The sequence below is a fragment of the Diabrotica virgifera genome, chromosome 3, assembly GCF_917563875.1.
Source record: "Diabrotica virgifera virgifera chromosome 3, PGI_DIABVI_V3a".
Classification (NCBI taxonomy): Eukaryota; Metazoa; Arthropoda; class Insecta; order Coleoptera; family Chrysomelidae; genus Diabrotica; species Diabrotica virgifera.
In genome coordinates this window covers 236302066-236315656 of record NC_065445.1, presented here as the reverse complement: position 1 = coordinate 236315656, position 13591 = coordinate 236302066, and the positions used below count along the sequence as shown (strand labels likewise).

Sequence of the window (13591 nt, the reverse complement as noted above, 5' to 3'; positions counted from 1 at the left end):
ATCGTGCACTTCTTCCAACGCTAGTTTACAGTGCGCCAATGTGTGTGAGAAGGGTGACTTTAGCGTTATAAATAAAAAATTACAGAAGCTAGAGATTTAATTTTAGGAAAATCTTTATATAAGGTTTTTTTTTTGTAAAATTTTCTGAATTTTTTTTCGGTCAAGTCAGTTTTTTTCTAACAATTATATTTTCGGAGTTATTTAAAAAAAACATCTAACTTCGCGGTTCATTTGTTTAATAAAAAATGAAGCACCCACTTCTCGAGTAGAACTTTTTGATATGTTGTTTATTAAACATTTCTTAATAAAATTACAAAAAGTTTTATCTTGTTTGATTTTTTCCGAAGTGAAAATCTAAATGCACTCCCCTATTAGTATATTTTCGGTTTTCTCGTCTCTATTTAAACCTAAGATTCCCCCAAAAATATGCCGTGTTGTACTTACCCAGTGCCAATTCTATAGCTGGTTAATGGGTGGTCAAAAGTCATCAACTACACCGTAGTCTAGGCGCCAAATAGAGGTCACCGTGTCCTTTTCAATTCTGATGGACAAACTCAACGGTTTTTTATGGATTTTTAGCTGCTTATTACGAATTTCAAGGGTGGATTTCGATCCGAGTGGTCAAAAAATTGTTATAAACAATTTAATTGTTTATAAATTGTTTATAAGGCTCTGGCTCATAAACTGAAACAGATAAGAAAGAATGTTTCAAATAAAATTTGTTCGCTAATAAAAATCGAAGAAAACAACGTTTACTAAACTTAAATGCAACAATTAGAACTCAAGATATTGTAAAATTAGTGCACAACGCAAATTGCAAATTGCAAAATAAGTATTTTTCGTAGCTTTATCTATCGTAACTCCGCTTCTGCGCATGAAAATGAAACTTAGAAGGTCTCATTTTAAAGCTTTAAAAATAGGCTTCTAAAAAGAGTTTATTAAATTACTTGATCTTCATTTGTTTTAAATTTGTACCCATTTAAATAATAATTTTCTTAAAAAATTGTACATTTATTTGTTTATAAGGGTTTCAAGCAAATTTAAGCTATAAACATTTATACTTTAATTAACACTAATGATAGAAGGACTCGAGAGGAATATTTTGAGCTTACGAAAATGTTTGTAGGTTTATTTTTGGCCAAGATATCGATATTTTAATAGTGCGCTCTGAGGCGCAAGATCGGCTCACCACGTAAAGGTTTACGCGCTAACTTCTCGATGCAAATTATAATTTCTATGTATATATATGTTACCTTTATTTTTCATTTTTGAAGATCCTAATAAGATTTTATCCTATAATCCTTATAATTAAATCATCATACTGTAACCTCGTATCTTCCTTCATTCTATTTACTTTGTCTTCTATTTTTTATACTAAATGAGAAAAAAACATTAAAAACTAATATTTCAGAAATAGAACTAAAAAGTAAGGTGATATTATTTATTAATATAATTTTTACAAACTTTTTGTTTCATGCATCTGAATCGAGATATGATATATACAGGGAATCTCAGCTTTTTTACATCTGCATAAGTTCTTAGAGCAATTTTTACAGTTACATGGTGGTGCTAAGTCTGTTCTTGTACGCAATAAAACTAAAACTTTTTGGGGCTTTAGAGTCTAATTATCTATATGATAGATATAATCTATATCATATTATAGATATCCAGTGGATAGTGGATAGTATCCATATAAAGTGGATCTAGTTCTTTTTCAGCATCATCAAGTCATGTCAATTGTGTGTATGCAACATAAATGCTCGTTTTATATGCAATGGTGATGCTGGAAAATAACTCGATCCATATTTATATGGATATCACATATTGGCCCATTTGCATACGTAGAAGCCAAATTACGATCTATAAAGCGTCGAAAAATACTTGACTGTGAGCCGATGTTGCACCTCATAGCGCGCCATTAAAATATCGATATATTGACCAAAAATAAACTTACGAATATTTTCTTAAGCTCAAATTATTCCTTTTGAGTCCTTATATCATTATTGTTAATTAAAGTATAAATATTTACAGCTTAAATTTACTTGAAACCCTTATAAACAAATTAATGTACAATTTTTTAAGAAAATTATAACTTAAAACAAGTATAATTTTATAACAAATGAAGATAAAGTAATTTAACAAACTTTGTTTGGAAGCCTATAAATGAAGCTTTAAAATGAGACCTTCTAAGGTTTATTTGCATGCGTAGAAACCGAGCTAAGATCGATAAAGCTTCGAAAATACTTATTTTGCAATTTGAAATTTGCATTGTGCACTAATTTTACAATACCTTGAGTTATAATTGTTGGATTTAAGTTGAGTAAACGTTTTTTTCTTCGTTTTTTATTAACGAATAAATTTTATTTGAAACATTCTTTTTTATCTCTTTTAGTTTATGAGCCAGAGCCATATAAACAATTTATAAACAATTCAATTGTTTATAACAATTTTTTGACCACTCGGATCAAAATCCACCCTCGAAATTCGTAATCAGCAGCCAAAAATCCATAAGAAACCGTTGAGTTTGTCCATCAGAATTGAAAAGGAGACGGTGATCCCTCTGGCGCCTAGACTACCGGTTCTGAGTCGGCCCCGACCCCCTCTTGAAACACAGAAAAAAAATTAAGATCGGTGTAACATTTCTACACACATACACACATACAAACATTTTCCCTGCTTTAAATATAAATTGAGTCAAATTTCTGAGCTCGGTAACTTTTGAATGGTATAACTGATTTGCATAATTTGATCGGAAAAGCAGTGATCCATACTATCAGAAACCTCAGAGGCTGGACTAAAATTTTTGGAAGTTTTGGGGACGAGAACGAAAAACAGAGAATAAGAACAAGATGGTATTTGGCCCATTCTTCAATTCAGTTATGTTGACAGAATCGCAAACTTCGCGTATTTATAGTGCGGCTTTTAGGGGGTGTGCGCCACTGGCGAGAACTACCGTTCTCTGGGATAAAAATTATTTTTTGCTACGGCCGTGCCTAAACAGCCACTTTCCCGCACGCATCTTGTTTCCGAAAGTTGCACTTTCCCGCATTAGTGCGGGAATGTAGAATACCTTGTAATATGGCATTATAATATATTATAATATATGCAATAAACTAATATGTAGATATTATTTACTAATTTATTTCAAATTTACCTTATTGTGTTCATGTTTTAATGAAATTAACGCTAAAATTCTTTGAAATAGAATTATATTGACATAATATTCATAAGTCAAATCAGTGGACAATCACAATGGTTTTGAATATCGTCATCATTAAAACCATTATCGTCGTCATAGTAACCAATTTTATTGAAAGTTTGATTTTGACAACCTTGTCAAACAACGTATGCATTTGTGTGTTTTCGCTGCAATTTTTAAAAAATTACATGGATTCATCGGACGAAGAGATCCCGGAAGCTGTCTTGGTAGCCGCCGCCGCGGAAGCAAATTTAAATTTGTTGCCTGCCAAATCCAAAGAGAGGTATCAAAAACAATTTGTCCATTTTGTGAACTGGTGCGAATCCATGAAAGTGAGGAGCTATAAAGAAGAAGTATTTTTGGCATCCTTTTTAGAATTTAGTAAGGTGCTTAAATCAAACACACTTTTGTCACGCTATTCCATGCAAAGTTTAATGAAAATAAAGCACAATATTGATATAAGTAAGTTTTTTGAAAAAACAAAATATTGGTTTTCGAACACAAAAAGCAAAATTTTTTAGTAAAGAAGATATAGCCAAATTTATGTTAGACGCACCAAACGAGATATATCTTATGATATGATAAAAGTAGTTACCATTTTTGGTTTATCTGGGGCTTGCCGTAGAGCCTTAGCCAAGCCGTACACCAAAGAAACATGAAACGAAAAACATGAAACATGAAACGAAAAACTTGTTTCATGAAACTAAAACACTGCTAAACAAATCTCAAAATCCGCCTACCAATGAAACGAGTGTGATTCATGCTCATGACATATTTTTATTTTCGAAGAGTTTCATAAATGGCCGAACGTATATTTATTTAGCAGTGGTTTATTTCCATGAAACGTAATTTACGTTTCATGTTTCTTTGATGTGCGGTCGGGCTTAGAGAACTTACGAAAATCACTTTCGACGATATTGAAGACAAAGGGAATCTAATAATCGTCAAAATTACGGACTCGAAAAACAACTCTGCGAGATCATTAATTTGTTGTCCCAGAAGAAATAAAAAATGGAATATTTTTGAAGCTATACAGACCTTTACGACCTTTACGCCAGTTTACGACATTTAACCACAACTCATCGGCGTTTGTTTATAAAATTTCAGAAAGTAAAATGTACAGTGCAATGTATAGGAATTAATACCTTTGGAAAAATCCCCTCCGAAATTGCAGCCTTTTTGCATCTACCCAATCCTGAACGTTACACAGAACACAGCTACAGACGCTCATCAGCAACCTTCCTAGCCGATTGTGGAGAAACGATTACAAATATAAAACGTCTAGGGGGTTGGGAAACAACTTCTGTAGCCGAAGGTTACCTAGAAGACTCTGAAATGCAAAAAAGAGATGTGTGTAACAAAATTTTAAGTATCGATTCTTTAGAACCATCTACATCTACGTCGAGTGATCACAGCGAGCACAGGTCGAGGGAGAATACACAGTGCCAATTAAAGGATTAGCTTGCATCCTATATAAATTTGCAGAATGCTGCGAATTGCTCATTTATCTTTAATATTACGAAGCAATAAATAGACGTTCTTCTTTTTCCACAAAATATTTTGTTGTATTTACTAGTAAATAAAAATTGATATAACTCTATTTGTTGCGACTTTTTTCCAAACATACGGCCGTAGAAAAAATATTGTTCCTAACTCATGCGGAAAGTGTCTTTCCTGCATTCGACTGCTTGCCCGAACTCCGCTATCGCGTCGTTCGGGTTAACGGCAGTCGCGTGCGGGAAAGTATCACTTTCCGCACTAGTTAGGAAAATAACTATTTTGGACCTGACAAATATATTATTTCTGATTTTGACGTCTGGGAAAGTGTTTAATAGATTTTAAGTTAATATGATGTGGTCTATCAGAATTTTAAGCCATAATGTAACCCAATTATTTCACATAAGACTGACCAAACTTACATTTAGCCTTTTACATTCCGTTTTAGCAGCATTGAAATTGTTTCATGTGTACTTTATGTCATCATAATATAATACAGTAAGCATCAAAATTAACGCACCACCTTAAAAATGGGAAATTTTTTATGTCCAGTATTTTCTAAACCTCTTGTCCGATTTGAGTTATTTTTCTAATATGTTATAGCTTTATTATTCAAGAATACCAATATAATAATATTGTTGCTAAACAGGTAAGTGTCATTGTATACCGGTTGTAACAATTATAGTGTGTTTTTTCCTCAAAGTTCGGAACACCCTGTGGAATATTCCAGCGCATATAAAATATTTAAATTAAAACTTAGCTGTAGCCTTAGGCTTTCTTAACATTTTGCTTTTTGATTAATTCGCTTATGTTGGATAATAAATAAGCTAGGTACTTTAACAACTAGCAACATTCTGCATCAATACAGGTGTTTCTAAATAAGTGCGACAAACTTTAAGGTGTAATTTTGCATGAAAAAATAATGACCGTTTGGTTTATAAACATATATGTCCGCAAATGCTTCGTTTCCGAGATACGGGATGTTGAATTTTTTCTTACAAACTGACGATTTTTTATTGCTCTAAAACTGGTTGAGATATGCAAATGAAATTTAATAAGTTTTAAGAGGAATTATTGCGCATTTTTTGACATACAGCTAAGAATTTACCGGGTCATATTACCCGTATGCACGCCAATGGAGAATATAAAATTCTCAGTGGTATGTCAAAAAATGCAGTAACTACCTCTTAAACCCTACCAAATTTTATTTGCATATCTCAACCGGTTTTAGAGCAATAAATAAATCGTCAGTTTGTAAGAAAAAATTCAACATCCCGTATCTCAGAAACGAAGCATTTGAGGGCATATGTTTATAATGCAAAAGGTCATTATTTTTCCATGCAGAATTACCCCTTAAAGTTTGTCGCACTTTTTTAGAAACACCCTGTATTGATACAGAACATTGCTAGTTTTTAAAGTACCTAACTTTTTTATTATCCATCATAAAGAATGAATATTATCCGGTCATATTACCCGTATGCACGCCAATGGTGGATATAAAATTCTTAGTTGTATGTCAAAAAATGCGCAATAACTACCTGTTAAACCCTACCAAATATCATTTGCATATCTCAACCGGTTTTAGAGCAATAAATAAATCGTCAGTTTGTAAGAAAAAGTTCAACATTCTGTATCTTGGAAACGAAGCATTTGCGGACAGATGTTTATAAAGTAAATAGTCATTATTTTTTCATGCAGAATTACCCCTTAAAGTTTGTCGCACTTGTTTAGAAACACCCTGTATTGATGCAGAACGCTGCTAGTTGTTAAAGTACCTAACTTTTTTTATTATCCAACATAAGCGAATGAATGAAAAAGCAAAATATTAAGAAAGTCTAATGCTACAGTTGAGTTTTAATTTCAATATGTTATATACGCTGGAATATTCCACAGGGTGTTCCGAACTTTGAAGAAAAAACACGCTATCATTATTGCACCCGGTATACAATGACGCTTACCTGTTTAGCAGCATTATCATTACGTCGATATTTTTGAATAATAAAGCTATAACATATTAAAAAAATCACTCAAGTCGGACAACAGGTTTAGGAAATACGAGACATCAAAAATGTCCCATGTTTTAAGGTGTTGCGTTAATTTTGATGCTTAGTGTATACATGTGTAATAAGTGAGTTTTTTACAGCTGGCACCGCTTCTTGCATCCTACTTTCTAGCGTTTTCTATCGAGGTAATCTTCAGTTTTGAGATCTCTGGTGGTGACAGCATCTTCGACATCTTCTCTCCAAGGATCGTCTTGGTCTACCTCGTTTTCTTCTAGTCTACGAAGTTCATTTTTGTATTTTTTTTGGCCATCGATTTTCAGGGATTCCCTTAACGTGTTCAATCTCAAATATTTATCATTCATATACGATATTAAACAGTATATATTTATCACCCCGTATATCATATCAACCAATTTGCTTTTATATTGCAAACATCTGTGGGCTATTTAATTTTTTGTAATTGTTGCAAATCATAAACAATATTTTGGCAATGGACATTCATTTAGCTGACTAAATAAAAAACTTTGTTAGAAAGTAGTGTCGGTTATGACCCAATTTATCCTGCAGCTAAGAAAGAGATTGTATTTGAATCATTCACTAGAGTCAAGTCAACCAGGCAAGATGTGCCTTTAAATTCAGTCCTTCGAGTCACTGAAGGGCTCCCGGGGTTAGAGTGTGGTAGTGCATTAGAAAAAAGGTGTCCATACCAATTAAGTCTTTTGGCTTCGATTGTCTCTATCATGTATAGATAAATTTACATTTCTCTCGTATCTTTCTTACACTATCAAGTTTAGTGAACCGGCAACATCCTGTCCAATAGTTCACTTTCATGACGTTAATTTTTATTATTTATTTCTTTGGTATATTTCCCAGAGTTCGGCGCTGTAGGACGAAATACTTCTTTACAATGTATAATTGTTTTGTAAATTCTTCTTTTGTTTTCTTTTATTATTCCACAATAGCCCTTGTCACTGCTCTGGTCACTGCTCTTGATTGACCAATCCTGGATTGTAGTTCTTCGTTACTCCCTACTTTTGATGTTATTACTTTCGACTATTTGAAGGCTTCTGTTGGTTAGGTTGTCCTGAGACTGAGAAATCGGTCTCGAAGGCGGAGGAACCAAGACAGTGGTCAATGGCATCAGGATGCAGAAGGCAACGGGAAACCACTGCATTAAATATCCAAATGGATTCCCTTGTAAGAAACCATCAATGGCAATGTTTAAAACGAAAAATTCCGGAGTAAAATGTTCCCCAATCGGATCTCCGGGGGGAACAGTGGCGAACAAAGTCGTTAAACTTAAAAATATAGTTATGAGAATAGCTACTTGTAATGCAAGAAGCTTGTATGCAGCCAGGAAATTAATAAACGTAACAACAGAAATGGAAAGACTACATGTGAAAATACTTGGTATCAGCGACGTACAGTGGAAAGGATCCGGCAAATGTCCAACTAGAAACGGCATGTTCTACAATTCGGGAACTGATGATATAAACCACCATTATGGCGTCGGAATAATAGTCGAAAGGGAAGTCAACAAATCGGTACTAAGTTTTACCCCATATTCAGAACGAATCATAGCAATCCAAATAAAGTCGAACAAAGGAAAAATTAACATTATTCAAGTCTATGCACCGACAGCGGAGAAAGAGGATGAGGAAATAGAAGAATTCTACAAGCAACTCGAAGACATTCTGGAATCGACCAAAAAAGAAGAGGTCGCCGTAATCATGGGCGATTTCAACGCTAAAGTTGGTAAGATGAAAACTGATGGATGCACTGGTGAATTTGGACTTGGACAACGAAACGACCGAGGTGAACGTCTGGTACAATTTTGCCAAGAAAAAGAATTTGAAGTAGTGAACACAATGTTCAGATTACCAAACCGTAGATTGTACACGTGGACATCACCAAGGGATAATGAAGACAACATCGTCAGGAATCAAATCGATTATATACTAATCAGAAGCCGGTTTAAAAACTCCATCACGTCTACAAAAACCTATCCAGGCACTGATATAGAATCGGATCACAATCCGGTGGTGGCTGTAGTAAATATAAGATTCAAGAAACTACAGAAAAATGCAGCCAAACAAAAGATAGACTTTAAGCAACTGAAAGACGCAACTATACTGGAAAGGACAAGAGAACAGATAAACCACAATCTTAGAAACCTCGCTGCAAAAAATAGGAACACAGACAATGTAGAGGACAAATGGATGGAGATAGAAAGAAAAAGGAATGGATGACAAACGAAATTTTGGACCTCATGGACGAAAGGCGAAGAAATAAAAACAACAAGACAAAATACAAAGAAGTGAACCGTGAGATTTAAAGAAAAATTAGAGAAGCCAAAGAGAAGTGGGTTCTGGAAAACTGCAAGGAAATAGAAGAATATGAAAGAACGTACGATAGCTTTAACATGCATAAAAAGATCAAGGAAATAACAGGTAAAAAGTGAAACAAGCATCCATCGTAAAAGACAAAAAAGGTAAAATAATTACAGATTTAAATTAAAAACTGGCAAGATAAACAGAATACATTGAAGAACTTTTGGCAGACGAAAGACCAGGAATAGCAGTGGCAGAACCTGTAGACGACACAACAGGGCCTGAAATCCTAAAAAGCGAGATAGAATATGCTATAACGAACACTAAAGGGAGTAAAGCTGCAGGACCAGATGAAATTCCTGTAGAATTGTTGAAACTTATAGACGACGACACACTTGAAATAATGGTGAACCACTTTAACACAATTTATAGAACAGGCATCATACCAAGGAAATGGCTCTCCTCTACTTTTGTCACAATCCCGAAGACGAATAACGCCAGAGAGTGTTCAGACCACAGAACTATAGCATTGATGATCCACACACTGAAAGTATTTTTAAAAATAATTCACAAAAGAATATTTAATAAACTAGAAGAGGACATAAGCGCCACACAGTTTGGATTCAGAAGTGGACTGGGAACACGGGAAGCTTTGTTTGGTCTGAGTGTGTTAATGCAAAGATGTTTGGATGTAAACCACGACCTCTACGTAGGTTTTATAGATTTTGAGAAGGCCTTCGATAAAGTCAGACACCAAAAGCTGTATGAAATCCTAAGAAGCAAAAACATCGACAGTCGCGATATTAATATTATATCCAGGTTGTATTGGGGACAAACAGCAAAAATCAAGGTTGATAATGAATTAACCGAAGAAATTGAGATTCGTCGAGGTGTGCGTCAGGGTTGTGTGCTTTCTCCACTACTAGTTAATATACCGGGTGGTGAATTGGAACACGGGCCATAGGAAATTAATGTAAAATTCTAAACTGTTGAATTCCTGCTTCCGTAATTATTTTACATCAAAAGTCATAAGAAACTATTTGTAGAGAATTGAAATCTGTATTGAAAACAACTGTTAATATTGTTCTACGAACAATAATTATTTAAAATTTTGTAAAAATATAATACAATTCTCAGAGAAATACGCCAAAGTTACGCCACACACAGTGCAATAATGTGTATAAGATTGCATTCGGTGACAATGAATTTATTATATTAACAATTTGAACTGTCAATTTCTTTATTTATTTTATCATTTATTGTTTAAAACACAATAAAGTTGATCAGATACCCTCAGTTAAGGAGAAAGTATTAATAATAAAGATATTTTCTTCAGTCAATAGTGTGCTCACTGTCAGTTAAATAGTAACGTGTGGCCTAACATGCTCACGCATATCTACTGCGGTAAATACATTATATTTTTTAAAATTTTGGAATGTGTTTGAATCGTAGAACAATTGTAAGTTCTGTTTTTAATACAGATTTCAATCCTCTACAAATAACTTCTCATGACTTTTGATGTAACATAATTAGGGAAGCAGGAATTCAACAGTTTAAAATTTTACATTGAGTTTCCTATGGCCCGTTTTCCGATTCACCACCCTGTATATAGCGAAACCATATGTCTGGAAGCACTCCTAGAGCAAAATATTGGTATGAACATTAACGGAGAGTTAATTAACAGTATACGATACGCTGATGACACGCTAATAGTAACAGATAACCTAGCAAATTTACAGTATTTGATGGAAAACATAAACACTCATACCAATAAATATGGTCTAAAACTGAACATCAAAAAGACTAAATTCATTATTTTAACGAAGAAACTATACACCAATGTGAATTTAACAATAAATAATCAGCCAGTTGAAAGAGTTACGTCCTACAAATATATAGGGGTTTGCTTCACTGATACTAATGACCAGACAAGAGAAATCAAGAGGCGAATAGAGATAGCGAGACAATCGTTTGTCAAAATAAAAAAGTTCCTATGCAGCCGGGACATAAATATAAACTTAAGAACAAGAATGTTGAGGTGCTATGTTTTCTCCGTTCTGCTGTACGGCATGGAAGCTTGGACGCTGAAAAAGATAAACATAAAAAACATTGAGGTATTCGAGATGTGGTGTTACAGGAGAATGTGGAAAATACCATGGACAGAAAGAGTAACAAATCAAGATGTTCTGCTGAAGATGGGGAAGGATTGCGAAGTCATAAAAAACATACAAACGAAAAAACTGGAATATCTAGGCCACATAATGAGAGGAGAAAAGTACTCTCTGCTAAGACTCATCATCCAAGGAAAAATCTCGGGAAAGAGAAATGTGGGACGTAGGAGGATTTCCTGGTTGCGAAATTTAAGAGAGTGGTATGGGTGCAGTTCAATACAGTTGTTCAGAGCTGCAGCCAACAAAGTTAAGATTGCTGTGATGGTAGCCAACCTCCGATAGGAGACGGTACTGCAAGAAGAAGAAGTTGGTTATATAGTTCCCATTTTAATTTGTAGACTTTCTGGTGTTTCTCCTACAACTAAGTACTCAGTTTTTTGTATATTAATTGTGAGGCCCCACTTGGTGTACTCCTCTTCCTTCCTCTACTTTATCATTATTATTTTCTAAAAAGTAACTTAATTTATTTTTTCTACCACCGTGTTAAAAATGTAATTTTTAGCACTCCATACGAGCATTAAAAATGCTACTTTAAAGCACTGGTGTTTTAAAAATTTTATGGCACTACAGGCAATTTTGATGTAACGTCAAAAAAATATAAAAATGGAATGTCAGTCAAGTTCAAGTAAAAGTTTTTGTAGATATTGTCCTGTAATTACGTTTGTAGAAAAAATATTGTATGATATACGTGTTAAAAAGTACATTTTTAAGTCACTCATGTGAATTGCAGAACTTGCTTCGCTCATTCTTCAAACTTTCACATGCGTGCCTTAAACGTGTACTTTTAACACTTATATCATAAATAACTATTAATTAGATAAATAAATAGCCTAGAAAATTAATGTTATGTGGATAATTATTTTTTAGGACGATGTGACTTGTGTATTCAGCCCAATTTCTGATATCCAAAAGGCTTGTACTGATATTTCTGAAGGCAGAGCCACCTGGCTTGCTATAGAAGCTTACAAAAGAGGATCTGAAAACCAAAGAAAGGTCTTAGAACAACATTATGGTGTCAACAACAAAGAATCAGTCGCAAATGTTTATAAGATCTTTAAAGTATTAAAACTAAAAGAAGCTTATGATGATTTCAAAGAAGTTTTTTATGAAGACTTATATTTTAAAATACACAATAAATTACCAAAAACCTTGCCACCGAAATTATTTATCGACTTGCTCGATTTTGCTATGAGCGGGAAATATAGGGTATAACAATAATATTCTCCTTCTCATAGAAAGCTTTCAGTGCGTCACAGTTTTTCGATTTCTTTCTAACGCATTAAGTTGGAAGTGACAGTGTACGTCCATGATTAAAATCATTTATAACATTTATTCTAGTTGTTAATAGATGGCGCTATAATCAAACAAAAAATTATTTATGTATTATCTATACGACTATAATATGTACAATTTATAAAACTATACAAATCAAAGGACATACCTTTTTATAAATGAAATAAACACAATTGATTTGTTTTTATACCAAATTATGATTACGATTCTGATAACTGTCAGTTTTAATTAAAATGTCATGCTATGATATGATTCTCTACATTCTTTAAATCATATTTTTACATCATTAATGACATACTGATAAAACAAAAAAACACTGACACACAAAAAAAAACAAAAAAAAAAACAAAAAAAAAACAAAAAAACAGATTATCACAGAAGTGAGCGTCCTTAATAAATTTACTACAGGAAGTGACCATCGAATGGTAAGAGCCACAATAAAAAGAGACCTCAAACAAGAAGGAAATCGTTTGATAAAAAGAAAATCTTACAAGCCTGGACGCCCCCATTAAATATTGATAAATACCAACACCATATAAACGCTGCTTTGGAAAGAAATACAACTTCAGCTGAAAGTATAAATAATTTAAATGGAAACATAATTAGAGCCATTGAAGAAAGTCAACGAAAAAACTGCCCAAAAAAGGAGAGAGATGAAAAAATAAGCCCAGAAACTAGAGAACTAATCAAAACGCGAAATGAGAGGAAGCGAAAATACTGAAACAAGTGCGTTAAGAGACATCAACAAGAAAGTGTCAAAGGAAATCAGAAAAGATCTAAGGAAGTTTAAAACTCAAAGCATCCAGAAAACCGTAGCAGAAAATAAAAGTTTGAAAGTTTTACGAAGGAAATTGACCAACGGAAAATGCGAAATACATGAATTAAAAAATAAAAACAGCGAAATAACATCAAACAGAGAAGATTTACTAAATATCGTAGAAGAATTTTATTTGGAACTATATAGGAGTCAAAGGCTGAATCAAAATTATCTGAGGGAAGCGGTTTCAAAGAAAATAATAAACCAAGGCTCCGAAATACTAACAGAGATAACCACTAGCTAAATCCATCAAGAACTGAGAAAAATGAAAAATGGGAAAG

General features: G+C 33.5%; 1 protein-coding gene across 2 annotated transcripts in view; it reads left to right on the top strand.

The window, feature by feature from the left end:
- Positions 1–12497, top strand: part of LOC126881606 (farnesyl pyrophosphate synthase-like) — a 79910-nt gene extending 67413 nt beyond the window's left edge. For both annotated transcript variants that reach the window (XM_050645968.1, XM_050645967.1), the window contains exon 4: positions 12068–12497. In XM_050645968.1, the coding sequence (XP_050501925.1) occupies positions 12068–12412 (345 nt within the window). In that variant the 3' untranslated portion in view covers positions 12413–12497. The remainder of the gene's footprint in view (positions 1–12067) is intronic.
- Positions 12498–13591: the final 1094 nt, after the last annotated feature.